Source organism: Lepidochelys olivacea, assembly GCF_965140295.1.
Source record: "Lepidochelys olivacea isolate rLepOli2 genome assembly, chromosome: 11".
Taxonomy (NCBI): Eukaryota; Metazoa; Chordata; order Testudines; family Cheloniidae; genus Lepidochelys; species Lepidochelys olivacea.
In genome coordinates, this window is record NC_140421.1 from 59483256 (window position 1) to 59510927 (window position 27672).

Genomic DNA, 27672 nt, shown 5'->3' on the forward strand with positions numbered 1-27672 from the left:
CTCATCAATACATCCGGCTCAGCGCCAGGTCTCAACTGAGCAAAGACTGAAGTGTACCAAATTAAGTGTGATTCTTCTTGGGATCCTGGCAAGTGGGAACTGAGGATAGTATCAGTAAGTTTATTTCACTTTCAAGCAGGGGCTTAGAAGGGGAAAGAGAAGGCGCACCAAAGTATTTTAATACCCTCGGCTGCATGCTTTACAAATGGAGGCTCTTCGGCTTCACTTGTCAGTGGGTTCCTTTCTCTCATCATCATATTGCATTGCCCTAGGTTACTGTAGCTCTTATCCCACAACACACTGATTTCTACTAGGCCCATCTTCCCTCTGCCCCTATTACTTGTGGAATAACAGGAAGAAAAGGAAGTTAGCGAATGCATGGTCATCTAGTATTCTTGAACAGAAGCTGTGCACAGATATGAACATTTATACTATCTGTGACAGAATGAACCTGTGTCCACACCCCACATCCGATTGTAAATCTTTGCACAATATCTTGTATAGTATCATTTAAAAACTCATAATTTCCTGGTTATTATCATCCTGATAAAATGTGTGGCAACACTGCATGTGAAGTCATGAGATTCCACTGTATGGTGTTATTAATTCATGTTCCAGACTGAGGTTGGCAAACAGGTCTGTCTCAAACAAAGGAATGTATGCTCTGCTTAATCTGCATTTAAGCGGTAAACAGAATCATCAAACAGGAAGGGAAACAAAGGGCATTCAAACAGGTGAGGGACAAAGTAGCAACGACCATCCTGCCCTATAGATTCTTTGTCTCCTGAATCTCTGCTGGAAGTTTTTCAAGAGGGGGACTGACACTCTAAAAAGGAAGGACAAACACCTCAAAATATCCCCCCCATCTCTCTGCCCATCAATTCACTGCACCCGAAGGAATAAGGGACATAGACATTGGACTGGAGAAGGAGTCCTGACCTAAGAAGTTTGGTCAGTAAGACTGCTGAAAGCATGTGGTGAGAAATTTTGCTTTAATCAGATATAGTGTGTTCAGTTAGGCACCAGTAGCGTTTTAACTTTATTTCCTTGTAACCATTTCTGATTTTTATGCCTCATTACTTGTACTAACTTAAATCTCTCTGTGTAGTTAATAAACTTGTTTTATTTAATCCAGTGTGTGTAAACTGAAGTGTCTGGGAAACTCCATTTGGGATGGCAAGTTATGTGAATATTATTTCTATTAAAAGCAAATAATGGACTTTTTATAAACTTGTATTGTCCAGGAGAAGCCTGGGCAATATAGGACATACATTTCTGAGAGGGGGTGGGGAGGGTGGAATCTAAGACTTGGAGTGTGTTCGGCTGCAGTATAGCCCAGGCTGGTAAGAGCCAAGTTATGGCTGGCTGGCTGCAGCACGCACACAGACATAGCTGGCAGTGACTTGCATGCTGGAGGCTGTTAGTGACCAGTCCAGGCTGGAGCCTACAGCAGCGAGGCATTGGAAAGGGCATCCTAGGTTAGAGGGCAGGGGTGACACAGTGCCTCATTAGTCTGGATTGCACACTAGAATGTTACACTGTCATGTTCAGTACTGTCATGTTCAGTACTAAAAGTTCATAAATCAGAGCCTTGGCAGACTGTCTGGAATAGCTGGAACTACCATTTGAAAACCCCATTTGAGGCTCCCCTTTGGACCCTGCCTGATGCTGTCAGCTCCTGAAAGTCCTGCATTCAAGCAGTAAAGGTCTGATCCAAATTAACTAACACCTTTTTAGTGTCACATCAACACTATGAGTAGAAGTCAGTCTGACCAGCTTCTCAGGAATCTGTCGAGGCACTTTATGTCTATGAAGCCAAAGGGTTGGCATGAATTGTGACATCCTTAATGTGAACATCGTTAAGAGGTCGGTAGGTTTTCTCATTCACTGGGAGCTTCTCCAGCTCATCTAGGGTCTCCAGACCATCAATTACCCTGGAAAGAAAGCAGAACAATCATGAGAATTCTCTTGTAATGAAAGGCCCACCTTTCCTTTCATAGTCTCGGTATTCCAAAGCAATTTACAGTGAATTAAGGTACCTGCCATGCAAGGACTGAGTAAGAAAGTAAGATAGCTATTATGAGTTTACTAGTAATTTAATGTCCCCTGGACATAATAACCTATTGTGAAAGAGAATTTTGAGTGGCCACGTATGACTCGTGGGAGGGTGCCACAGTCCTTTTAATTTCCACTTGGGTAGCCAGAGAGATCTAAAGTTCCATTTAAAGGACAGCATGCTCCTTTCCCCTGCCCTGTCAGCACTTAATATGACACCCAAACTGGGTTATGATTTTTCCTCCCCACAAACAGGATACAAGTAACTCCCATTGACTTTGCGATATCACAATTCAACCCAACCCTTTCACTCCATAGCTATAAATTGCCTGAGAGGATTCCCGAGAGGTTGGTCAGACTGATCATGGCATTTAAAACTACTCTAGCAAGATACTCATCAAATTGGACTTCACTGGGAATTACTCATGTCCTCTGACTGGGGAATCAGGCCATGGATGACAGATTCTAATCAATAATGTTCTGACACAGAGGCAGGAGCGGTACTAACCATTACTGACCACATAAATCTGATAGCTCTGGGACATTCTAGATACTGATTTACTACAGGATAAATTTAGAGGTAGAGTTTATACTTCTGGGTTTCTGTCCAAGCTGGAAAGGTGACATGAGAAAGCAACTTAACACTAATAGATACCTTACAACTCTTTAAACAACTGTTACTATGACCATCTGAGAAAGAGGTAAGGAAACATCCAAAATACTATGAGGACAACATTAATATAAAAACCATGTTTCTCTGTGATACTTGTAACAACAGTAGGTAAAAAAGTAACACCTATGCCTAGATGACTATAACTGAAAGATCAAAGGAAAAAAATATTGTTTTCACTGCTGGGAGATAAAGCAGTGTTTCTCCTAGCAGTTTCATTCCCCATACTATTAGGATAAATTCATGAAGCCTCACTTCATGTGAATAAATTAAATATTCAGCTCTCAAAAATATCCCATGCTGGTTTATTTCTCCCTTTAAAATGAAAAGGAGGACCGGTATGCAAAATTGTAGTGATGACCAAAGAGGGAAATGCTACAAACCAAAAGAGAGAAACTTACAGACACTGTCAATACTAATAGGCCCCAAGTTGGGCCTACATTTTCTTTTCAATTTGTGTATGTAGTCCTTGTAATTCTTTAAAGTTTCATCCCCCAAAATGCCATGCATAACAGTGCTCTTTCCCAAAAGAAATATATTCCAGTAGCCCCCCAGCACTCAAACAGGACCAACAACAATTCACAAGATTTTTTTCCCTTTTTCTATTCAACCTGAATGTCAGACTCCATGGAAAGCTACTCTTTGATATATATTTGAAAGGAAAGTTTCAGTTTTAGTACGTTAGTTTAAATCTCTGACTTCTGAGATCTCTTGGGCCCATCAACATGTACGTTCTTATCTCTCAGAAGCTAAAATAAGCCCAACAGAAGTATAATTGGACTTACAGCATAGCTGGTAAAGCACACATAGTTTACCAAAAATATGCCATTCAGACCCTCATTGCACAAGACAAACAAAATAATTAGAGGTCCAATCCTACAAGCAATTCTACTCAATTCAGTGTGACTACTTGTGAGAGAAAGGGGTTTGCAGATCAGGATACACATTTGTAATGCTATAATTTATAAACATTTTCCATGGAAAATTAATAACTGCAGCACATTTCATAAAATATTGACTTGTGGTATGATTACCTCATTCTGTAATTTCCACATCCAGAGACTGTGTCCAGAAACAATTCTACATAATAAACTAGTGTGTGCCTGGGTAATAAAGATATTCACCTATTTTAAAGGGGCAATTATAATTAAAAGTGAAAAATACTTTGCTTATGTCTTTTAAAATACAGTACAACAACCTTATGTAGTATCTAAAGAAGTCAGTCACAGTTCACACTTATGTAGCCAAGACTTGTACAGGTTTCTGCTGTAACAGGACTATAGATTTCTACTACAGTTGCCCTGGTGTATCCTTGCCCTTCATACTGTATCATGAGGAGGCACACTGCTGGGTCACTTACTTCCCAAAGACAGTATACTTCATATCAAGGTGTGGCTGTTTGCCGTATGTAATGAAGAACTGAGATCCATTGGTGTTTGGGCCATTGTTTGCCATGGAAACGACACCGCGGACACTGTGCTAAAAGAGAAGTAGAAATGGAAGAAAACGCATACATACATATTCTGTGAATGCATGACTGCAGCCGACAGCCAGGGCTTAGTTACCTAGCATTCTGACTCCCAATCTTTATTACAATAGACAACAAAATCTGACTCCCTCCCAGTTGCCAAAACCCTCCTTTGTGATCCGCAACTAGCCCCTCAGATCTGACTCTGCCATGTCAGATGTCTCCCTTTCACCCCTCCCACAAGGATGCGTGAAAATCACCTTAGACCAATACAAAACTTCCCCACCTCACCCTCCACAGAGAGAAGCAGCCCTAACTCTACATTTCCCAAACTACTGAAACTCTCCAGTACCCCACTTCAATAACAAGCCTCCCATTATCTTACTGTGGGCTTGGACTTTAATTAACATATTTTCAAAACCGTTATTTAATCCCAATACTATGCAACATTGATCGTCTCTTGCTCTTGAGACTGAATTCATGTGAAGAAACATCAATAGTATATTGAAGAGCACAGAAATACCTTTAGGTGTTCACTATATTCATCTTCAAATTTCCTGCCCCAAATGCTGTTACCTCCTTTCCCAGAGCCTGAGGAAGTAGTGACAGGGATGGATTACTTTCTTCTCAGGGTTGAGAAAGAATCTCCTATCACAGTCATTTTCAAAAAATTTTGAAACAGAATATTGGTTTCTTAAGTTACAGTTAAAACTCTAGATAGCCTGTAAGCTGTCTGAGGCAGGGAATCAGGTTTTCGTGTGTGTGTTAGATGCTGTACAAACAATGAGGACCTGATCCCAATTGGAACATATGGGTGCTACTGCAATTTAAATAAATAATAACTTAGAGCAAGAGAACAAAAGACTGAGATATTCCCAAATTCAAATTAATATGACAGCAAACAGCAATAGACGTGAACCAGGCTTTCCTTCAAATAGCAGACACTTTCTGAATCATAGTCCTAAATGCCACACAGACAGTGTTCAGAGGCAGTGTGACCTGGTCACAAGCATGGGAAACAGGAATCTTTGCATTCAAATGCTGGATCTCCCACTGATTAGCTGTCAAATCACAGCAAATGATCATGGAGATAATACTAGGCACAGAATGCTGATTGAGAGGATTAAAATTTGTACAGTGAACTGAAGATGTAATTAGCTTATGACTAGAATTAATATTTTAAATCCAGAGTGAATAGCAACTTATCTGAAAGTACCCAGATCATGAAAGTCGCTCTCATCACTACAGCGTTGTGTTACTTATCTTGCCTCCCACCTTTGAGAAAGGGCTCAATATACCAGATATTAATGGAAGGATTTACCTGTTGGATCCCCTGTCTGCACCATGAATCCTTTGATATTCCGGTGAAATATGCAGCCATTGTAGTAGTTACTAGCACAAAGAGCCAGGAAGTTCTATAGGAAGAGCAAGAGTGCTCAGTAAGAAGCAGTCCAGCAGTAACATGTTCTGTGCTGGACACATTATGTTATTCTGAGAGGAACACTCAAGGGTGACAGGAATAAAATTAACCCTTCCAGCTTTGGTTTGTATTGTGAGCATAGTATGCTATCACTGTGTTATCTCAGACTGCTCCTGGTTATTGAAATACATTTAAAAAAAATAAGTTTTCCATGATCCCTCATCACCTCTCCCTTCCTCCTTAAAGACTTACCAAAAATACTAACTGTGCCAGTAACAATAAAAAGTAGACTGAAACCTTTTACACCAAAACCAATGCATCAGGATTGGTGGTTTTCTGCAGACACTATATAGAGGGGGAAAAAATATCTAATGGACACAAACAGTTGGTCACATTACATGAAAAAACACTCTACTATAGTGTTTTATTTATATTCAGACTGGGACTGCCCAAGACTAATTTAGTAAAAGGCAAAGTTTTGCAAAAAAACCCAACCCCAAACCAGGAAAAAGGTAAGATGGCCAAGTTTTTTTCTCTCTCTCTCTCCCCTTTTGTTTTTAAACTCATTTTATCTTTTTTATTCTTCCATGTACGCTGGTAACAGAACATTACAAAGTGGGGTCTCTTGTTAGGAAGCTGAGTTAGATTGAGGGTCCTATAAACCTATTTTCCATAGATAGGCTCCTATTGTGCAAAGATTTATGAGTGTACTTAACTCTAGGAGCTGTGAGTAGTCTAACTGAAGTAACTGAACTACTCTTGCTGCTTCAAATTAAGCATGTGTAAATATGTTTGGGTTCAGGGCCATAATTAGGAACATAAGAAATGCCATACTAGAGACTATTTTTAATCCCACTCCTGTTATTATGGCAGCAGGTCCTGCGGGACCCATGGGATCCTGGTCCCACTGCAGGGTTCTACACTAGTCCATCTAGTCCAGTATCCCATCTCTGGTAATGGCCGGTATTAGATGCTAAAGAAGCTGTCACAGACAGCTGCAGCGGCACAGGAGCTAGCAAACAGAGCTGTAAACAGGGGAGTTTGAGTGGGAGTTCTGTTGGAGGAGAAGGTATTTGTGTTTGTTTGGTTTTGTATTGGTAGTATCTGTATGTGTAGAGGCTTGTAGGGGCTTTGTACTGGGAGAGAAGCTGAGCCCTGATTAGGGGGCGAGGCTTCACTGACTAGGGGTCCTATAAAGGTAGCAGCCAGTCAGGCAGTGGCACAGGAGCTAGCAAACAGAGCTGTAAACAGGGGAGTTTGAGTGGGAGTTTGTCTTGTGGTGCTTGTGTGGGGTTTGGTTTTGCTGTGGGTGGTGGTGTTTTGGTGTGGTTTGTGTTTCCCAGATTAACAGGATTTAGGTGGGAAGGCTATGACAGATTCAGAGGTGGCAGTGGGAGTGACCCATGTAGCAGATGACACAATGAAGATGACTGGATGTGGAAGCTGTGGTATGTACATGATCCTGGAGGGGGCACCTGGTAAGAGTTTTGTCTGCATGAAATGCCGTCTGATAGAGCTGATGGAGGAAAAGATCAGAGGTTTGGAGATGCAGGTGGAAAGTCTGGTAGAGTTTAGGAAGGGGTTTGAGCAGATTATGGAGCAAAGACATGAGGTATCTGAAGGGAAAAGCTCAGACTTGCAGATGGAAGCAGGACTAGGGAATTCTGAGGGGAGACTGGGTGAGGAAAGTGGTCAGTGGAAGCATGTGACTAAAAGAACTAGGCAGAGGAAAAGACGGGCTAGTGAAGGAGAAATAGAGCTTCAGAATAGGTTTGCAGAGTTGGAAAATGAAGAAGGGGCTCAGCAGGTAGTCACTGAAGGTGACAGGGCAAGGAAGAAGAGAAGAGCGGTTAGTCCTATAGGAAAAGGGGAAGAGTTAATGGAGATTACACCAAATATGAGCCCCAGGAGGATACAGGATGGGTTAAAAAGGATTACAAGGGAGAATGGGAATGGAAAGAACTTGCAGCCAGAGGGAACAGGGGATAGACTGGAGAATAGCACCGTCACTAGGAAAAGGCAGGTCTATGTGATTGGGGACTCTTTACTGAGAAGAATAGATAGGCCTGTAACCAGAGCTGATCCAGAAAATAGGAGGGTGTGCTGTCTTCCAGGTGCTAAGATATGGGATGTAAACCTGAGGTTGAAAAGGATTCTAAAGGGAGCGGGAAAGAATCCCCTAATTATCCTTCATGTGGGAACAAATGATACGGCTAGATTCTCGCTGGAAAGTATTAAGGGAGACTATGCTAGGCTGGGGAGGACGCTTAAGGAAATTGAGGCTCAGGTGATCTTTAGTGGGATTCTGCCTGTTCCTAGAGAAGGGCAACAAAGGTGTGACAAGATTATGACTATCAATAGATGGCTTAGGCAGTGGTGCTATAAGGAGGGCTTTGGGATGTATGGTCATTGGGAGGCATTCATGGATAGAGGACAGTTCTCTCGGGATGGACTTCATCTGAGTAGGGAAGGAAATAGACTTCTAGGATGGAGGCTGGCACAACTGATTAAGAGAGCTTTAAACTAGGAATTTGGGGGAGATGGTTGGGAGATGTCCAGGTAATCTCCACGCCAGAATTTAGCATAGAGTGGAAAGAAAATGAAGTAAGAGTGGATACAGCTGTAGGTAGGAGGAAGGGCAGTGTAGATACAAGTCTAATAGGTTATACTGGTAGTAAAATAACCGTGCCTAATAGGGTACAGAATGTGAGTGAGGCCAAACAGCAAAAATTAAGATGTTTGTACACTAATGCAAGGAGCCTAGGTAACAAAATGGAGGAACTAGAGTTACTGGTGCAGGAAGTGAAACCAGATATTATAGGTATAACAGAGACCTGGTGGAATAGTAGTCATGACTGGGCTACAGGTATTGAAGGGTATGTGCTGTTTAGGAAAGACCGAAATAAAGGTAAAGGTGGTGGAGTAGCACTGTATATCAATGATGAGATAGAATGTAAAGAAATAAGAAGCGATGAAATGGATATGACTGAGTCTGTCTGGGCAACAATTAAATTGGGGAAGAAAACTATTAGAGCCTCCCCTGGGATAGTGCTTGGGGTGTGCTATAGACCGCCGGGATCTAATTTGGATATGGATAGAGCCCTTTTTAATGTTTTTAATACAGTAAATACTAATGGAAACTGTGTGATCATGGGAGACTTTAACTTCCCAGATATAGACTGGACGACGAGTGCTAGTAATAATAATAGGGCTCAGATTTTCCTAGATGCGATAGCTGATGGATTCCTTCAGCAAGTAGTTGCTGAACCGACTAGAGGGGATGCCATTTTAGATTTGGTCTTGGTGAGTAATGAGGACCTCATAGAGGAAATGGTTGTAGGGGATAATCTTGGCTCAAGTGATCATGAGCTAATTCAGTTCAAACTGAATGGAAGGATTAACAAAAATAAATCTGCAACTAGGGTTTTTGATTTCAAAAGGGCTGACTTTCAAAAATTAAGGAAATTAGTTAGGGAAGTGGATTGGACTGAAGAATTTATGGGTTTAAAGGTAGAGGAGGCCTGGGATTATTTTAAATTAAAGCTGCAGAAGCTATCGGAAGCCTGCATCCCAAGAAAGGGGAAAAAATTCATAGGCAGGAGTTGTAGACCAAGCTGGATGAGCAAGCATCTTAGAGAGGTAATTAAGAAAAAGCAGAAAGCATATAGGGAGTGGAAGAAGGGAGGGATCAGTAAGGAAAGCTACCTTATTGAGGTCAGAATATGTAGGGATAAAGTGAGACAGGCTAAAAGTCAAGTAGAGTTGGACCTTGCAAAGGGAATTAAAAACAATAGTAAAAGGTTCTATAGTCATATAAATAGGAAGAAAACAAAGAAAGAAGAAGTGGGACCGCTAAAAACTGAGGATGGAGTGGAGGTCAAGGATAATCTAGGCATGGCCCAATATCTAAACAAATACTTTGCCTCAGTCTTTAATAAGACTAAAGAGGATCTTAGGGATAATGGTAGCATGATAAATGGGAATGAGGATATGGAGGTAGACATCACCATATCTGAGGTAGAAGCGAAACTCAAACAGCTTAATGGGACTAAATCAGGGGGCCCAGATAATCTTCATCCAAGAATATTAAAAGAATTGGCACAAGAAATTGCAAGCCCATTAGCAAGAATTTTTAATGAATCTGTAAACTCAGGGGTTGTACCATATGATTGGAGAATTGCTAACATAGTTCCTATTTTTAAGAAAGGGAAAAAAAGTGATCCGGGTAATTACAGGCCTGTTAGTTTGACATCTGTAGTATGCAAGGTCTTGGAAAAAATTTTGAAGGAGAAGGTAGTTAAGGACATTGAAGTCAATGGTAAATGGGACAAAATACAACATGGTTTTACAAAAGGTAGATCGTGCCAAACCAACCTGATCTCCTTCTTTGAGAGAGTAACAGATTTTTTAGATAAAGGAAACGCAGTGGATCTAATTTACTTAGATTTTAGTAAGGCGTTTGATACTGTGCCACATGGGGAATTATTAGTTAAATTGGATAAGATGGGCATCAATAGGAAAATTGAAAGGTGGATAGGGAATTGGTTAAAGGGGAGACTACAACGGGTCCTACTGAAAGGTGAACTGTCAAGTTGGAGGGAGGTTACCAGTGGAGTTCCTCAAGGATCAGTTTTGGGACCAATCTTATTTAATCTTTTTATTACTGACCTGGGCACAAAAAGTGGGAGTGTGCTAATAAAGTTTGCAGATGATACAAAGCTGGGAGGTATTGCTAATTTAGAGAAGGACAGGGATACCCTACAGGAGGATCTGGATGACCTTGTAAACTGGAGTAATAGGAATAGGATGAAATTTAATAGTGAGAAGTGTAAGGTCATGCATTTAGGGATTAATAACAAGAATTTTAGTTATAAGCTAGGGACGCATCAACTAGAAGTAACGGAGGAGGAAAAGGACCTTGGAGTATTGGTTGATCATAGGATGACTATGAGCTGCCAATGTGATATGGCTGTGAAAAAAGCTAATGTCGTCTTGGGATGCATCAGGAGAGGTATTTCCAGTAGGGATAAGGAGGTTTTAGTACCGTTATATAAGGCACTGGTGAGACCTCACCTGGAATACTGTGTGCAGTTCTGGTCTCCCATGTTTATAAAGGATGAATTCAAACTGGAACAGGTACAGAGAAGGGCTACTAGGATGATCCGAGGAATGGAAAACTTGTCTTATGAAAGGAGACTCAGGGAGCTTGGCTTGTTTAGCCTAACTAAAAGAAGGTTGAGGGGAGATATGATTGCTCTCTATAAATATATCAGAGGGATAAATACCAGAGAGGGAGAGGAATTATTTAAACTCAGTACCAATGTGGACACAAGAACAAATGGATATAAACTGGCCACTAGGAAATTTAGATTAGAAATTAGACGAAGGTTTCTAACCATCAGAGGAGTGAAGTTTTGGAATAGCCTTCCGAGGGAAGTAGTGGGGGCAAAAGATCTATCTTGCTTTAAGATTAAACTCGATAAGTTTATGGAGGAGATGGTATGATGGGATAACATGGTTTTGGTAATTAAATATTCATGGTAAATAGGCCCAATGGCCTGTGATGGGTTTTTAGATGGGGTAAGATCCAAGTTACCCGGGAAAGAATTTTCTGTAGTATCTGGCTGATGAATCTTGCCCATATGCTCAGGGTTTAGCTGATCGCCATATTTGGGGTCGGGAAGGAATTTTCCTCCAGGGCAGATTGGAAGGCCCTGAAGGTTTTTCGCCTTCCTCTGTAGCATGGGGCACGGGTCACTTGCTGGAGGATTCTCTGCTCCTTGAGGTCTTCAAACTACAATTTGAGGACTTCAATAGCACAGATATAGGTGTGAGGTCTTTTTTAGGAGTGGTGGATGAAATTCTGTGGCCTGCATTGTGCAGGAGGTCAGACTAGATGATCATAATGGTCCCTTCTGGCCTAAATATCTATGAATCTAAGGTGCAAGAAGCCCCATCATGGGCAATCATGGAATAATTTGCCGATAGAGGAGTTTTCTTCCTAATCCTTGACAGTGATTATCTTATGCCTAGAAGCATGAAGGTTTACATCTCTTTTACATTTGTATTCTGTCTAATGTAATAGTGTTTTCATTTTCCATATAAATGTCTAATCTTATTAAACTCTTGGCTTTAATGATATCTTGTGGCAATGAATTCCACAGGTTAATTATGCACTGTATGAAAAGTTCTCCTGGTATAAGTTTTATATTTGTTCCTTTTCACATCCACTGAATGTTCTCATATGATGCAAAAGGATAAATGGAAACATCCGAAATTTACTTTCTCTATACCATTCATTATTTTGTTTCTGTCATGTCCCATCTTATCTGTCTCCTCTCAATGCTAAACAGTCCCAGTCTTGTCATATTACTCACTTCACAGGCCTTAGGTGTTCGCTCACAGAATATCTCTATTTTAATATCTCCCACATCAGTGTGTAGTGTGACAGCCTGAAGGGAAGGAAAAAAAATTAAACCAGAATTTTGACTCAAAATCAAAGACTGAAAGCTACCAACTCTGCTCTATTCACTAGTCACCCTGGGAATATAAATGCATTTCCATTTCCAGCTAACTGTCTGTGTATGTGAAGTTAAGATGGAGACCAAAATCTGGATTTGTTCCTAAATCAAGTGAATTCCCTGAGCCCGTAAGCATGGGATCTCACAGACACAAAAAAGCTGAGCTACATCCAGAAGTTAGTTTAAAAAAAAGTTGTCAGTAAAACTGAGAACAAGATTAATGCTCAGAGCTTTTCTCGTTGTGCTGTCGCCAAGCATCACTCTGAGGAGTGAGACGGTGTCCCATGGACCTGCTCACATCCCTAGTGAAGACAACAGGAAGAGATTGGACCTCATGTGAATAAGGCCTGTAATTAAAAAGAACTAACAAGGTATTCTTCAGAGTAATAACAAAGCTCAGCTGCATATATTTTTTCATCTCTGTGAACCAGACCAACACTTTCAGCTCAAAGATGAGAGAAAAAATAGCCTAGTCAGTCATATCTCAGCACACCCATGCTGAAGACCCAAGTTCCTCCCAGTTTCATTCCATGAGATGGTAGTACATGCACTCAGTCAGTCTATAGTAGATAGGAACAAGTGCCTCATGTCACTGACTTGCAATCTTTCTGTTGAGTTAGCACTGACGGGCTGCAAAAAGTGTTTTATATAAGTCCTTCCTCTGAAAGGTGGTGGCTGCAAAGCGCAATTTTCTCAAAGATTCAGTTGAAAGGGGAAAAAAATAAAAACAAATCAGTAGTGTTACTCACATGAGTCAGTCTGTGCTCTGGATTATTCACAATGTATTTTGTGTATATGGGAGGGAATGTTTTTTGGGGGGTTGAGAATAAGCAATGGGATACACAAGTTTTCAGACAGATGGGTGTGCCAGATCACAGTTATCCAAGTGTTACACACAAAGCCATCATGCCTCTCTTCACCCAGATCACAAAATCACAGCACTTACATTGAAAGAACTATATTAATGTGGTGACAAAGCATCACGCTTACTAGTAGAGACATACATGTACACAAAAAATTACAAAACCAATGTTCTGTGGTGCATGTTTCCATACTTTATATAGAAAGAAGGGAAGACAATTGGCTGTGATCTCTATGGAGCCACAATAAAAGAAGTTTGTGTATCTATCTTGTTTGAGAAATGTAACCTTACACTTTATTTCCTGGGTTTTAAATTCTTTCCATTTTTTAAACTCTTAACATTCTTAAAAGGGTAATATGTACTCAGATCACAGATATGTATTTACACCCTTAACACAGTTTTATGTGGGAACAGAGACCAAATGAGATGACCAAAATCATTATCCAAACCAGAATTTGAATTTAGTGCTAGTGAATCTAGCAGCAGAAGACTAATGCACTACCTAATCTCATGAAATAGTAAAACTGACATATTCACTTTTCAACAGCACACTGGACAGAAATCAATTAAATGGGTAGCTGAGCTTTACATCACAAGTTCTTTACAATAAACTAAATTGTGGGATTATTTGGGATTCAGAGCTGCTCTCCAGTTCTCAATACTAGATTCATAAAATTTAAAAATATATCTAAAAACTGCCTGTCTCACCATGTCTTTTTGTTAGGAGTCCAATGCAGACAAGTCAAATGGTTTCCTGCAAAGAAAACACATTTATTTTAGTTTTTCTTCACCACCTCCTTTAAAAATTCTAGAATCTTTTAGGTGGTCAGTGAAACTATACAAGTGATTGCACTATGGATTTTTACAGTAGTGTTCAGATCAACCTGTTCATAAGCATCTTATGTATATTACATAAACTACCCACCACTTAGAGAACTAGAAATTAATTGAACAAAGTATTTTTATAAACAAATCAATATATAGAAAAACTTCCATATGATGAGAGCCTGAAGAGATTGCAACTGTTCGATTTAAAGAGAAGATTCATAGATTTTTTTTAAAGCCAAAAGGGATCATTATGATCTAGTCTGCCCTCCTGCATAATACAGGCCAAAGAACAGCTCTCAATAATTCTTGCATCAATCCCATAACTTCTGTTTGAGCTAGAGCATAACTTTTAACGAAACTGAGATTTAGTCTTCACTTAAAGACTGCAAACAATAGAGAACCTACCACCTTTCTAGAAAGCCATTGGAACAATTTTAATTAGTCACTGTTAAAAATCTGTGTCTGAATTTGTCTAGCTTCAGCTTCCAGTCCCTGGATCTCACTATGTCTTTTTCTGCTAGTTTAAAGGGCTGTTTACTATAAGAAATCTCCTCATACAGGTATTTGTGAACCGTGAGCAATTCACTTCTTAACTTTTTCTTCAACAAACTACAGATGATCTCTTGAGTACCTCTGTGTAAGGAAGGTTTTCCAGACCTCTAATCATTCTCCTAGCTTTTTTCTAAATACTTTCCAATTTTTTTGTATCCTTTTTGAAGAGTGGCCAAGTCTCAGTAACGTACAGACATAATACAACCTCCCTAATTATGACATTTCCCAGCTCATATATTCCAGGATTGTATTTGTCCTCTTAGCCGCTTATGTGACTGTGGAATTGTGGTTTATTTGGGCATCAGATAAAACATTCTTAAACAACTCTTTATTACAGTTCACATTTTTAAGGTTACATTTTTCCTCCCACACTCAATTATGCTCATGGTTGCTTTCAGCTTTGGGAAAGTGGGCCTTTTAAAGCACCCAGTATAGTAGACAGCTATTTCCGGTGGTCAGGGCACTATTGCTGGCACATAAAGGAAATTAGGCTGTGATCACTTGCACCCAAGTAACTACCCATGTTATGTTCAGGGACCAATTCCCGTTCGCCCCTCGGGACGAAGTCTGATACCGAGCAACGCAAGGTCTGTTATGGCCCAGCACGGGGACTTTTGAGAGCAACCACCCATCACAAGCAAAGGTTAGAGATGGAGGCAGCGACCAGCCCGCTCCCTCCTCGGACCGGGCTGACTGCTGGGGGTCCAGAGACAAAGCGGCTCAGCCGGAGAGCGAGGGCTGGGCCGAGGGGGCCAAGCCCTTAACGACTCAGGCTCCACGGGGCTGCCCCAGAGCCGCTCGGCCCGGGGCAGGGGCTGGTCAGCCCAGCTGAGGGGCCGCTGCAGGGGAACTGGGGCCTCCCGCCCGGCTACCCCGGCGCCCCGGGAGGGGCCCAGCCCCCGAGCGCCGCAGCCGCCCGCTCACCTGCTTCCCGCGCTCGGTGCAGGCCCAGCGGAAGGGGCCGCTTCGCAGACGGACCAGGCCCCGCGCGGGGCGGGGGCGCTTTTCAGCGAGGCGCCGCCAGTCCCAGCCGGGCCGAGGTAGGTGGGTGTCGGTGCGCCCGGGGGGCTGCCGGGCCGGATCTTGGGGGCTGCCCTGCCTGGCAGGGGACGGGCCCGCCTGAGGGGCCCGCCCCCGGACAGAGGCGCTGACGCTGCCCCAAGCGAGGGCTGTCAGCGCGGCCGGGCTGCGCGCCGCGGGGGTCGGGTCATAGCGCCCTTCCCCGTGGCACCACTGGCCCGAGCAGGAGCCCTAGCCTGGGGGCAGGAGCGGAGCCCCACACTCTCTGTCATAGCTTCTTCCCTGGCTCTGCTCCCTGTGGAAACCCAGGCTCCCCAGACCAGCCAGTGGCGTCCCTGTGGTGGCATAGCCACAGCTTGTCTTACCTAGGCAGTGTTGCTAGATCAGGTAGCTTTTCTAGCCCTTATGGGTGCGCAGTAAAAGCATGGGAACATGGCCGAGCCTGCCCCATCTTCCCCAGACTGCAGAGAGCCTGAAACAGGAGTTCAGCAGGGTACCATTGTGCTGCTAACCCCTGTGTTAAAGGGGTGTGAAAGTAGAGGAAGGAAGACTAGTTTCAACACTAGAAGACGAAGTAAAAGTTTATCTTTATGATGGGGTTTGCAAATTCAGCCTTAAGATTTTCAAAGACATTGAGCTGAGAGAAGGATTGCTCTGCCCATGACTTGTTATTTAAGTCTGCCCAAGACCACAAAAGCTCAGGATCCCAAGATCTCTTGTGCTGCATGTGTTTAAAGTAGCCCTGGTTGCTTCTGTAAGAGTTTTGTTAGTGTCTACCTCTGTCTCATATGCAGCGTTCATCAATGTTGGAGAGCAAAGAATGGCACATTTTCCCCCCTGGTGGCTAGCAGTTCTTGTTGCCGTTACCGTCTGATCAAAAGCTGTGTTGACTTGTCCCCAACATATCATGTTCACCCATGTGTCTGATAATTCTGTTCTTTACTACACCAATTTGCCTGGTACTGCAGTTAGGCTTATCAGCCTCTAATTGCCAGGATCGCCTCTGGGCCCTTTTAAAAAATTGGCATCCTCCAGTCATCTGGTACAGAGGCCGATTTAAGCAATAGGATACATACCGCGGTTAGTAGTTCTTCAGTTTCATATCTGAGTTTCTTCAGAACTCTTGGGTGAATACCATCTGGCCCTGTAACTGACCACTTTAAGTTATCAATTTGTTCCAAAACACTTCCATTTCCATCTCTATTGAAAAATATTGAATGAGATGCCCAAGTGGAGGTGTTTTCATACCTGGGCTGGATGTTGGCCAGTCTGAATGCTCAGACATTGATGTTTAACTCAGAATTATCTTAAATTTCTGCCCTATCCCCCAACATCCCTAATTATGTTTTGCCTCTTTAGATATATGCATGCTGCTGTCCTGTGTGCACCTGATTCGCCGACCTCTCCAGTGCATCCAGCCTTTGCTTGTCTTGCCTTCACGCTCCTTCATGGATCTAAAAGCTCTAGTTTCCTCCTTGGATGACTTTGCTTCACTCTCTCTGGCTGAAAGCTGGGACAATGTAGGACTGCTGGTAGAACCGAGCCCACCCCATACTGTGAGCACACTCTTCCTAACTAATGACCTTACAGAGGAAGTAATGCAGGAGGCATTGCAGAGGAAGGCAGATCTTATCCTCTCTTACCACCCACCCATATTCCGAGCACTCAAGCGCATTACATGGAAAACCTGGAAAGAGCGTCTTGTGATCCAGGCTTTGGAACACAGAGTCGGCATTTACTCTCCACACACAGCATATGATGCCATACCTCATGGAGTCAATAACTGGCTAGCCAAAGGACTTGGTGAGATACCCCTTTTTTAACTGATACTCAATTTAAATTGCTCTTTAACAATACAGTGTAAGTCTATGAGAAATGTCTTTATCAGTTTTCCCAGGTGCTTATATGCATGATTTGAGTTTATTTTTTTAAAAGTGTGTTTTTTCATAATTTTAAAGTAATCTAAATCAGTGGTTCCCAGACTTGTTCCGCCGCTTGTGCAGGGAAAGCCCCTGCTGGGCCAGGCCGGTTTGTTTACCTGCCACGTCCACAGGTTCAGCTGATCGCGGCTCCCACTGGCCGCAGTTCGCTGCTCCAGGCCAATGGGAGCTGCTGGAAGTGGCGCGGACCAAGGGATGTACTGGCCACCATACATAATCATATGTTGGTAAAAAGTTCCAGATAGCTCTAGAAACCAAAGTTCATAAATTAAGTCTCTTATTTATCCACAGAGTAAACTTTCCCACATTGTACGATAAATATGACTCAGCTCTGACCTGAGAGAGAGAACTTTTAAGGCAGAATTTCCAAACTGGTCTGTGGACCACTGGCTGGCTGATCATATAATCTTGGATCTCATCCTTGGTTCCACCTTAGTGAAAAGATGGGAGCCCGTGATGGAGTACTTATTTTTTCACCCAAAAAGCACAGCATGTAAATTTCACTGTCCGCTAAAAATGTATACATTCTTTAATACTTTTAAGTATGTGACCCCGTCATATGGTATCTGAGCACCTCTGAACCATTGATGGATTTCATCCTTGCAGCATGTCTGGGACATAGGGAAATATTATGGAACTGAGGCCCAGAACAGATTGTGATTTGTCCAAGATCAAACTGGAAATAAGGCATTTTTTTTTTCACATGGAGAGTAATTAACCATTGGAAAAAAATGATGAAGGGTTGTAATGAATTCTCCATCATTAACTATTTTTAAATCAAGACTGGATGTTTTTCTAAAAGATACAGTCTAGGAGCCACATAAGGTCGGTTCTATGGCCTGTGTTATGTAGGAGACCAGATGATTTCAGTGGTCTCGGAATCTATAAATAGGCAGGAAGCCTGTGAAGTGAGAACTGAACCTAGGTTTCCTGAGTCTTAGTTCAAGTGCCTTGACCATCAGACTGTCCTTCCTACCAAGCAACTGTGAGCAATTGTTGTAGTTATCACAAAGATGTGACGTGATTGGGACTAAAAGGCAAAGTGTCCCGCATGCTCATGAATGCTAGGTGTTATTTAATAAGGCACTCCAACCAGTATGCAGAGGCAAGTATACTGGCATTTAACACTAAACTAGAAAAAGTGCTAGAAAAATATATTGTAAGAAACAATCCTGAACCAGCCTCTGGGGGATGAGCCTTATAGGTCTTTTCCATCTGTAATGTCTATAGTTCTGTTATCAAGTGTATGAGAACAGAACCATTTGAGCACATTTGGTGGGTAACTTGACTACAATAGTTTAAGCCACAGATCACTGGATGTGCTCTGGTGTCTCCTGGATAATAAGAGTGGTTCCTTTCATATGTTTAGGGTGTAAGAACATTAAAAGAAACATATCCATTGATACTTAATAAATCATTCTCCCTCCCTCCCAGCAATCCTTATTTTAAGTTAGAAAAAAGTAAACTTTCTTCTGTTTTTATAAAGAGTTAAAATTGAGTTCTGCATGTATAATGCACTCTTGGGCACAGACAAGCTTTTGTAAAGTGCAAAGTTTAGCCACTTATACAGTATTTTAGCTACATGAAACCTCCTAGATTTTTATTCTTTACACTGAAAAATGGTTCAGGAATCATTGGTACTATATTTTCAGTAGTTGGCTCTCTAAGGCAGGTTTTGTACAGTACATCTTTGTGTTTATACAATACTTAGCACTGTGGCCGCTAGACAATAACATAACACAATACAAATAATATGTTAGCATTAGCCTACACGTACTTAAAACAGATTCAGTCCATCGGAGACAGCATGGCTTAGGGGACCACTGTTGGTGTCAGGAGAAGTGGGTTCTAATTCTTTCTCTGCTATTGACTCATTTTGTGACCTGGGTCATGTCACTTCACATCTCAGTGCTTCAGTTTCCTCATCTGTGAAATGGCGATAATAGTGCTTACCCACTTTATAAACCACGTGAGATCTTTAGATTAAAAGCACTACAAATGCTATTATCATCATCATCAAGCTGTTGAACAGTTTACTACAGATCATAAAAATAAGTTGAGACTTGTGTCTGACCATAAACCGGCCTTGCAAAATAATTATGGCAATTTACCAACACAAGAACAAAATCTGCTTGCCCATAGTTATGCTGATGATGATAAAGAAAAAAATAATGCTATTTTATTCACCTGCCACAAAAATAATATCTTCTGTGGTTGAGTGGACCAGTACAATTTTGCAAAGCTGTTAAATTTCTGTACTGCATGTTGTTTTCTCAGGTGCCTGTACCACTGTCCCACTACACCCATCAATGGCTCCCAGCTACCCAACTGAGGGCACTCACCGGGTGGAATTCAGTGTGGACCATACTGAGCACCTGGAGACAATCCTATCTAGCATGCGAGGGATCCCAGAGATTTCATCTCTCATTACTCTCCCTGCCAGGTACTGTGCATGGTTCTCTGTTGTTTTCTTCTGTTGCTTTGAAAAGGGAAAGGTGTTTCTTAAGATGCAAACTACAATAATGGGAAATAATATACAGGTGACTATCTAAGGTCTGGATAAGATGATATAACTTCTTATTGAAAGTTTTTACCATGGTGGGATAGTGGGCCTTTAAGATGGAGATCGAGATTATTTTACTATTATCAGTTTCTCTGGGTATTCTTCAGGCACTGGTTTTTATGTTCATAGTTGGTGGACTTGGATGCATTTGATGATAAATCTGACTTCCTCAGGTACAGCCTTCTGTGTCAGGACTTAATGAGGGAAGTTATTTAACTTAAAGTGTAGTGACCTCAATAATAAGGAGATGGTTAATGTGTGGGCCAAGTGGTATGTGGATATAGTGGGAATAGCTTTTTGTATGAAACTGAACTTTACCTTCAGGTGGAAGCTAAAAAGTGGCCTTCGTGCCATAAGGAAACCTTAAAAATCTCATTTTCAAATCCATTTCACAATTTGTTTGGAGTGAGAAGAACTGACTGAACAAGATGGATAGTCTTTCCTTTTAAAGAAGCCGTTTTTATTACCAAGTATTGAAATTCCAATCTGCTTTTGTGAGAACAGTGAAAATAACCTTTGTGGAAAAAATTTTAAACATGGATGCTAATGGCATTGAGACTAAACAGAACATGTGACCCTTCTGTAGTGTTTCTTTGGGCCGAAAGAATTTGCATTCAGTTTGCTCCACAAAGTCTAAATTTAATATTAAGTACAAACTGGGATTAAAGGGTGGCTAGTAACTCAAGAAGTTACAGGTACCAGTCCAATTGCAGAGATGGAGAGGAACAATTTTGTCATTCAGTTTGATGGGAGCAGTTTGGCTTAATTCCCGCATCTCCATTAAGCTGTATGTTTCTTTTATAGTAGTGTGTTGGTCTGGTACCACATCTCCTTTTTCTTTCTTCTGTGATAGAGTTATTCCATTAACTAGATTCTGAAATTCTGTTTTCTTAGTAAACACCAAAAATGCTGTCATTTCTCAGGGCTGAAGGTGAGGAGCAGACACGAGTCAGTTTGAACTGCACCCAGAAGGCGCTGCTGGAGGTGGTGGCATTATTGTCACGGAACAGCCTTCTTTATCACAAGACTGAAATAATGTTATTACAGAAGGTAACAGAATTCCCATACCAATTCCTCTTTCCATGAATTTAGTGCTTGTGAAAGGCACCAGGTTGATAGCCCTGGACACGGAAATCCTCTACTCACAGACCAGATACAGCACTATCAGCAGCAATGCAAGTTTCCCTGAGATGCCTCTATCAGTTTGCCTTAACAGTGACCTTGAGGGACTTGAAAGCATTTACTTTCTAAATCTGTGAAAATGATTGTGACCTACAGTAGCACTTCAACTAATAGTTAGTGTAGATGTGGCCAACCTGTTACCTAGTCCTTTGCAATATCATATGTATCTTTCTTTTGTAAAGCACTCAGAAACTGACTTTCTATGTTTAATTACTCCCCCTGTACTCAGCACTGTGGTGTCTAGATGTCAGTTCCTGTTAGAGTAAAAGGTGATGTGAACAGCTGCAGGGAGCACATTCACAGTAATTTTTTAAACTTCTGCTTCTCCGCAGCCTCTGCTTCCACATACTGGAATGGGACGCCTATGCACGCTGAGTGAGCCAGTCTCCCTGTCAGCCTTGACTGAACGAATCAAAAGCCATCTAAGGCTGCCTTACATACGCCTGGCCCTGGGAATGGGGAAGACGTTAGGTAAACAAGTCCACAAGTGTGTTTGATTTTTCCACTATAATTAGTGCCCCATAAATACATATATATTATATTATATAATATATAATATAATATATATATAATATATATATATATTACTGGTGTATTATCTCTCCTGTAGGACAGATATGCTTCCTAGTACCAGGTGGGTCTAAAGAAGAACTGGTTTTAGTAGTTATTATACTACATATATTCTAGAGCAGGGGTCGGCAACCTTTGGCATGCAGCCCATCAGGGTAATCCGCTGGTGAGCTGCAAGACATTTTGTATGTTGACCATCCACAGCTCCCAGTGACCACAGTTGGCCATTCCTGGCCAATGGGAGCTTGGGGAAGTAGCGGCCAGCACATCCCTGCAGCCTGCTGCTTCCAGCAGCTCCTAGTGGCTGGGAAGGGTGAACCACAGCCACTGGGAGGTAGGGGTGTGCGTGTCCCTGCGTGTCTGCAGGCAATCAACGTAAACAAAATGTCTCAGGGCCCACCAACAGATTACCCTGATGGGCCGTGTGCTGAAGGCAGCCGACCCCTGTTGTAGGGACTCCTTTTCTAATATAGTCTGAATTTTAACAGTGAATTTTGTGTTACACTGGTTATCACTGTGAGGGAGAGAGCATATAAACAGCATGAGCTGTCTTTTTCCATGAGTTGTACAATAGCACCTCCTGTTATAGGGTCTTTCCCAAGACTTTTGGGGACAAACACAGACATGCCACCTTGAAGGTAATATTCTAGAAACTCTTACATGATGAATTGAGATTTAACTTCTCCTTGAAATAGTAAGAATACAGTATACTTGTATAGTACCATACAAAAATATGTACATATCTGTTGGCATTATTAATATTGATATGGGAAACCACCAAACACTAATTTAACCATTATTTTAAAACAACATTTTATTAAATTCAAAGGTCAAATGATATTTATACAATTGTTTTAAACATGCCTAAAAAGCCTACATAAGCAATTTACTACATCCAAACAATAACAAAACATTACGCATTTGATTAAGATGCTTACAAGTGGGCTAATCCCAGGGCTGCTTAGACCCATATTGGTTGACTTCAACCTGGTCAGGCAGCTATTAGCTATGAACCCTTTAAGAATTTACTTTTTATACCCTTTCACAAACAAATGGTGTTGTAATTGCCAATTACTGACATTAGCTAAAAGCCAATTTGAGGCAATTTACACTTATTTTCAGTTTTAAATTAGGTAAGATTTATGCCCTCTTTTTTCCCATTTTTATTTTCTCTGCCACTCCTTGCTTACAAGCAAAACAGTGGGAAGGTTTGGGCTTGTTTGTTTGTTTTTTAAAGACAGTTTGTTTTCTTTTTTGTTACTGCAGCTCTTTATTTTCACAGCCTTCTTTTACCTTCTGTTGGGGGCCTTCTCCCTACGAGCCACAAACTATAAAGCAAATGTTATTTTTTTAAACCAAACTTAAGCTAACTTTAATTTGTTTTATTTTATACTTATCCTACAATATCCATGTTTTGTGAGAGGAGAAACTGAGGCATAGAGAAAGGACTTGCCCAGGATCAAACAGCAAATCAGTAGCAGAACCTAGAATACAACTCAGGTCCTCTTGATCCAGTTACTTGTCCTAAACCGCAATTGCCTCCCTTCAAACAGGGTAACTTGTGAGACTGAATAATTGGGAAAGCTTGTCTTAGTTTTTGGTATTATCCCTGAGAAAGGCAAGTCTTATTAAAAAACTATCGAGATTAGCAGCTGTATTCCTAAACCATGCTCAGTGTTTTAAAGTCCCTAATTCAGTATAGACCAGTGGTTTTCAAACTTTTTTTCTGGCGACCCAGTTGAAGAAAATTGTTGATGTCTATGATCCAATGGAGCTGGGACAGAGGCGTTTGGGTACAGGGGTGAGGGCTGTAGGGTGGGGCCAGGAATGAAGGGTTCAGAGTGTGGGAGGGGGCTCTGGGCTGGGGCAGCGGATTGGGGTGTGGGCTTACCTCAGGCAGCTCCCAGTCAGCAGCATAGTGGGGGTGCTAAGGCAGGCTTCCTACCTGTTCTGGCACCGTGGACCATGCTGCACCCTGTAAGCAGCCAGTAGCAGGTCCGGCTCTGCATGGCTCTTGCCCACAGGCACTACCCCCTCCAGCTCCCATTGGCTTGTTCTTGCCATATACATATGAGATCATTTTATTCATTACTAATAAGACACTTCAACAGATGAAAACTTAAACTGCAGTGGTCAAGAACCAGCCACTGTGTAGCAATTTCCTCTTTTCTCCACACATCAACTGGAGAAGGTTCCTGCTAGTGAAGAGGAGCTGTCCATCCATCACTAGTTTACAGAGACCATGGCTTTTTGCTGCATTCCCAGTTAGTGGCCCATACACCTCCTCCAAACTAATATCCCCTCCCAGCACCCAACAAATTTCCATTGGGTGTACGACCAAGACAAGGGTAGGCACTGCATTTATCTGTTTTGAAGCCAGCATCAAGTCTGAGGGGTAGGAAGGCAGTTTAATTGTGGCACTTGCTGTCTTGCAGAAACCAAAGTGAAGGTGGCTGCTCTGTGTGCTGGCTCTGGGAGCAGCGTCCTGCAGGGTGTGGAAGCCGACCTCTATCTCACTGGTATGAGACTTGTTGTTCCATACTTAGCTTTATAAAATCGTCACTAGAAAGAGCAATCTGATTAGTTGCTGAGGAATCCAGCTGTGAAGAAGAATGTGGTATAATTGCAAACGGCAAGGAATCAGTTAGTTACTAAAAGAACAAATAAATCCTACAAGCAACAATGCAGGTCCAGTGCTAGATTGACCACCTCGTAACCTATGATAAAGATGTCAAATGTAGGAGAGACTCTGTTCAAGATTGTAGCCCAGTGTCCATGGGGAATTTGTCAGTCATCCCATCTTAGTGCAGATGCTTGTATTAGATGTGTATACATGCAAACAATTCAAGTCTAACAAAATTGTGGGCTACGTCTTTCTAATCATTAAGAGTAAATGATGGGCTTTTGAAATAACTAACTTTAAGAAATAAACAAAAAGGCTCCAGTCTTGCAACTGAAGGCGCAAGGGTGCATGACTGTGTGGAGCCCCACTGACTTAAAAGGAACTCCACATGGTGCAGTCAGTTGCAAAGTTCAGGGACTAAATCTAGGAGGAGACCTACAGTAAAAACTTAATCCTCATCTAAGCTTCTTAACATAGCATTTTTCTTTATGAGATGGTAATAATCTAGATTGCAGTAGCTCCCAAAATGTGAGAGGAAGACCGTCTACAACCCCAAAGAGCTTCCACTCTAAAAAGAAAAAAGAGAGGAGTAGGGGAAGCAAAGTGATCAGCGTGAGGCTAAGCATATGTTTCATTAGCAGGATGTTCATTTGTTGGTTTTGTGTGTTTAATTTTGAAGTGTCTAATTTAAAAATCATGTCTTTCTGCCACACTGGTTCCCAGCTTCAATTCCAGCATCCTTATAACCTGTTCTTCCTATATGTGAGCAGTTCACTCTGAGATATGTAGGTGACTCTTACCATACACACATGAGACCAATCACATAGGTGATTAGTGTTGTGGAAGAAGTTAGGAGGATTCTGTAGTCTGCTAGATGGACATGAAACCTTTCTTCTCTCCAGGTTACAGCTAGATCTTCCTTCTGTTAGATCTAGCTATTCAGTTTTAACCTGTAAACCTGGAAATCCACGACCTTCTGGACTGTGTGTAGCCCCATATTCCTAAAGCTGGGCAACTCACCTTCATTCTTCCCAACCTGGCTCTCCCAGCACAAAATCCAAACCAAAAGATGCACCCTGTAGAACATATCAAGTTGTTCTAACACAGTTTTCAATTAAACATTTCAAAACATCAGCTAGAATTACTGGTATTACATTAGTGCCTAAAATGTGGTAGGTGCTGTACAGACATACAGAAAGGCAATTACATCACATAAGCAAGACATCCTTCAACAGCCAGTGCTGTGTGAAAAGCAAACTGTCTGGTTTGTTTGCACATATAGTCACTGCACTTCCAGTATCTAATATTGCTTTATAAGGTACAGTAGGATACTTGGTGTCTGAAAGATGCTGTGTAAATCCAAGCTCTAACGTGGGTGGAGGTAGAAAAAGTTCCTAATTGGTTAAATCCTCAGGAGGTCTCTGGAAAGTGCCTGGGAAAGATAATTTCAGCCATTGCAGGACAAAGAACTACATAGTAATGCAGACTCACCTGGAATGGTGTCATAGGGTAACTTCCCCCAGCTAATAAGAAGCTGTGGCTCCAGAAGAGGGTTCCTGGTCAAGAGAGCCTCGCTGGTAAGGGACCTAGACATAACCTTAGTCTATCAACTCCACTTAACTCAGTCCCTTCCCCTTCTAGCTAGAGATGCTGGGGGAATTTGTAGAAAAGTTCCAGCTGTGGGTGAAAAACTAGACCCTGAAGGAGCACTGTTCAGTATACATCAGCCTCACTGGACTTACTGAAGTCCACTAGGGTAAACTGAGGTAGAGACACAATGGTGGTGCTGCACCAGGCCTGCAGAGGTGCACTAGGAGCGAGGGCCCTCCATGTAGATGGATTATATAAACACATAGAAAGTTAGACTTATTTAAAAAAATAGGTCTAAATTATTAGGGTTAATGACAGATTTTAGAAAACTACATCAGAATATTAGTGTACTATTGAGAATGTAAATATAAAAATAAGTCTCCACTGGATGGAGGTGAGGGAAAAATAGTAAGAGTAAAAATTCCTGCAGAGGTGGGGGTTGTGGGGGCAAATACTCTTAAATTTTATGTAATGAAGTGTTTGAGGTCATTTAAGGTAAACAATTCTGTAAAGTTAACATACATGAATTCTTTAAAAAGAGCACTCTTGTATAGTGATGAATATCACAATCTGCATCACATTTCTCCTTTTGTGGGAAACATATTTCCATAGTTCTCTATAGGACTGTATTCTAGAAAATGGAACAACATAGTATTTTTGCAACACTACTCTTCCACAGGAGCAGAGACTTTTTAAATATATTTACTTACAATGAACTACAAATGATGCAGGTCTAAATAGCTAATCTACATGGTATCTCTTCTCATTCTGGCAGGAGAGATGTCCCACCATGAAGTACTGGATGCTGTTGCCAAAGGGATAAGTGTGATTCTGTGTGAGCACAGTAACACTGAGCGAGGCTTTCTGTCAGAGTTGCGAGATATGCTGGCTACACACTTAGAGAATAAGATCACTATCGTTGTGTCAGAGAGAGACAGAGACCCTCTTCAGGTGATATAGAAGAAAGCAAGAGTCACAGCATGGAGTCCAGAGTGTGTCCCCCACCACCGACTTAATGCAAGTGCAAACTTGATTAAGATGCTCTGAACTAGTGCAGTCCAGAATAACTGTACAATACATTCCCCAAAGTGTAGGAGAGGTAAAAATCTATCAGGTAAAAGAATGTTAATTTTGGACTGACACACTATTTCTTGAAGATTACTTCTTGCTGCACTCAGTAGGGATGGGATCATGAGAATGTAACTAAGTAATCCAGCAAGAACAATATAGATTGATGACATCAAGCCTATGCATCTTTGTTTCATAGCACCCCCCAGTATTAGAATATGTCCCTAATTATCAGTACAAGTGACTTATGTTTTAGGGAGTGGAACTCCTGTTAACATTGATCATTGATTCTGAATACTGCTAATGCACAGCAAACTATATAAAAAATGTGGAACAAGATTTTGGCATTTGGTACAAATATGGTAATCCTTTGTGTTGCATTAAGGTTCTTCCATCACAAGAATTGGGAAATTCCAACTTGTTCCCTTAACCTAATTATATATATCACTTTTAATTTGTCATCTTTAAAAAGCAGATTTTTTCACCTATGTGCCTAACACTGCAGGATTACTTACATTGAAATAATGTCTTTTCACCATAAATGTTGATCACTTACTTTATAGTTCAGTCAAACTTTGAAAATGAAAGGAAACGCTTCAGGTTTCACACGTTTGGACTGTAGACAAGCAGGGAAATATTTATATTCAAACTAAAAATGTTTCCAAGACTTTAAATTAAAATGGACACATCCTTCTTTAGTGCATGTAAGAGACTGGACTTAGTAAAAATAATCTCTCTCA

General features: G+C 41.5%; 2 protein-coding genes across 6 annotated transcripts; one reads left to right on the forward strand and one right to left on the reverse strand.

The window, feature by feature from the left end:
- Positions 1 to 973: 973 nt before the first annotated feature.
- Positions 974 to 15440, reverse strand: PPIL3 (peptidylprolyl isomerase like 3). 2 transcript variants are annotated; one of them, XM_084642829.1, is made up of 7 exons: positions 15301 to 15440; positions 13705 to 13750; positions 11991 to 12065; positions 5515 to 5608; positions 4717 to 4784; positions 4086 to 4204; positions 974 to 1934 (listed from the first exon to the last, which is right to left on the reverse strand). In XM_084642829.1, the coding sequence occupies exons 2-7, from the start codon at positions 13705 to 13707 to the stop codon at positions 1808 to 1810; spliced, it is 486 nt and encodes a 161-aa protein (XP_084498955.1). In that variant the 5' UTR covers positions 13708 to 13750; positions 15301 to 15440; the 3' UTR covers positions 974 to 1807. The 2 variants fall into 2 exon arrangements, with proteins under 2 accessions (XP_084498955.1, XP_084498956.1); XM_084642830.1 differs by lacking the exon at positions 11991 to 12065.
- Positions 14832 to 27672, forward strand: NIF3L1 (NGG1 interacting factor 3 like 1). Of its 4 annotated transcripts, none has more exons than XM_084642825.1 (7): positions 14832 to 15019; positions 16756 to 17199; positions 19614 to 19779; positions 20823 to 20949; positions 21414 to 21552; positions 24087 to 24170; positions 26640 to 27672. In XM_084642825.1, the coding sequence occupies exons 2-7, from the start codon at positions 16764 to 16766 to the stop codon at positions 26822 to 26824; spliced, it is 1137 nt and encodes a 378-aa protein (XP_084498951.1). In that variant the 5' UTR covers positions 14832 to 15019; positions 16756 to 16763; the 3' UTR covers positions 26825 to 27672. The 4 variants fall into 4 exon arrangements, with proteins under 4 accessions (XP_084498951.1, XP_084498953.1, XP_084498954.1 ...); XM_084642827.1 differs by having other exon boundaries at positions 14837 to 14963; XM_084642828.1 differs by lacking the exon at positions 14832 to 15019 and adding an exon at positions 15283 to 15416.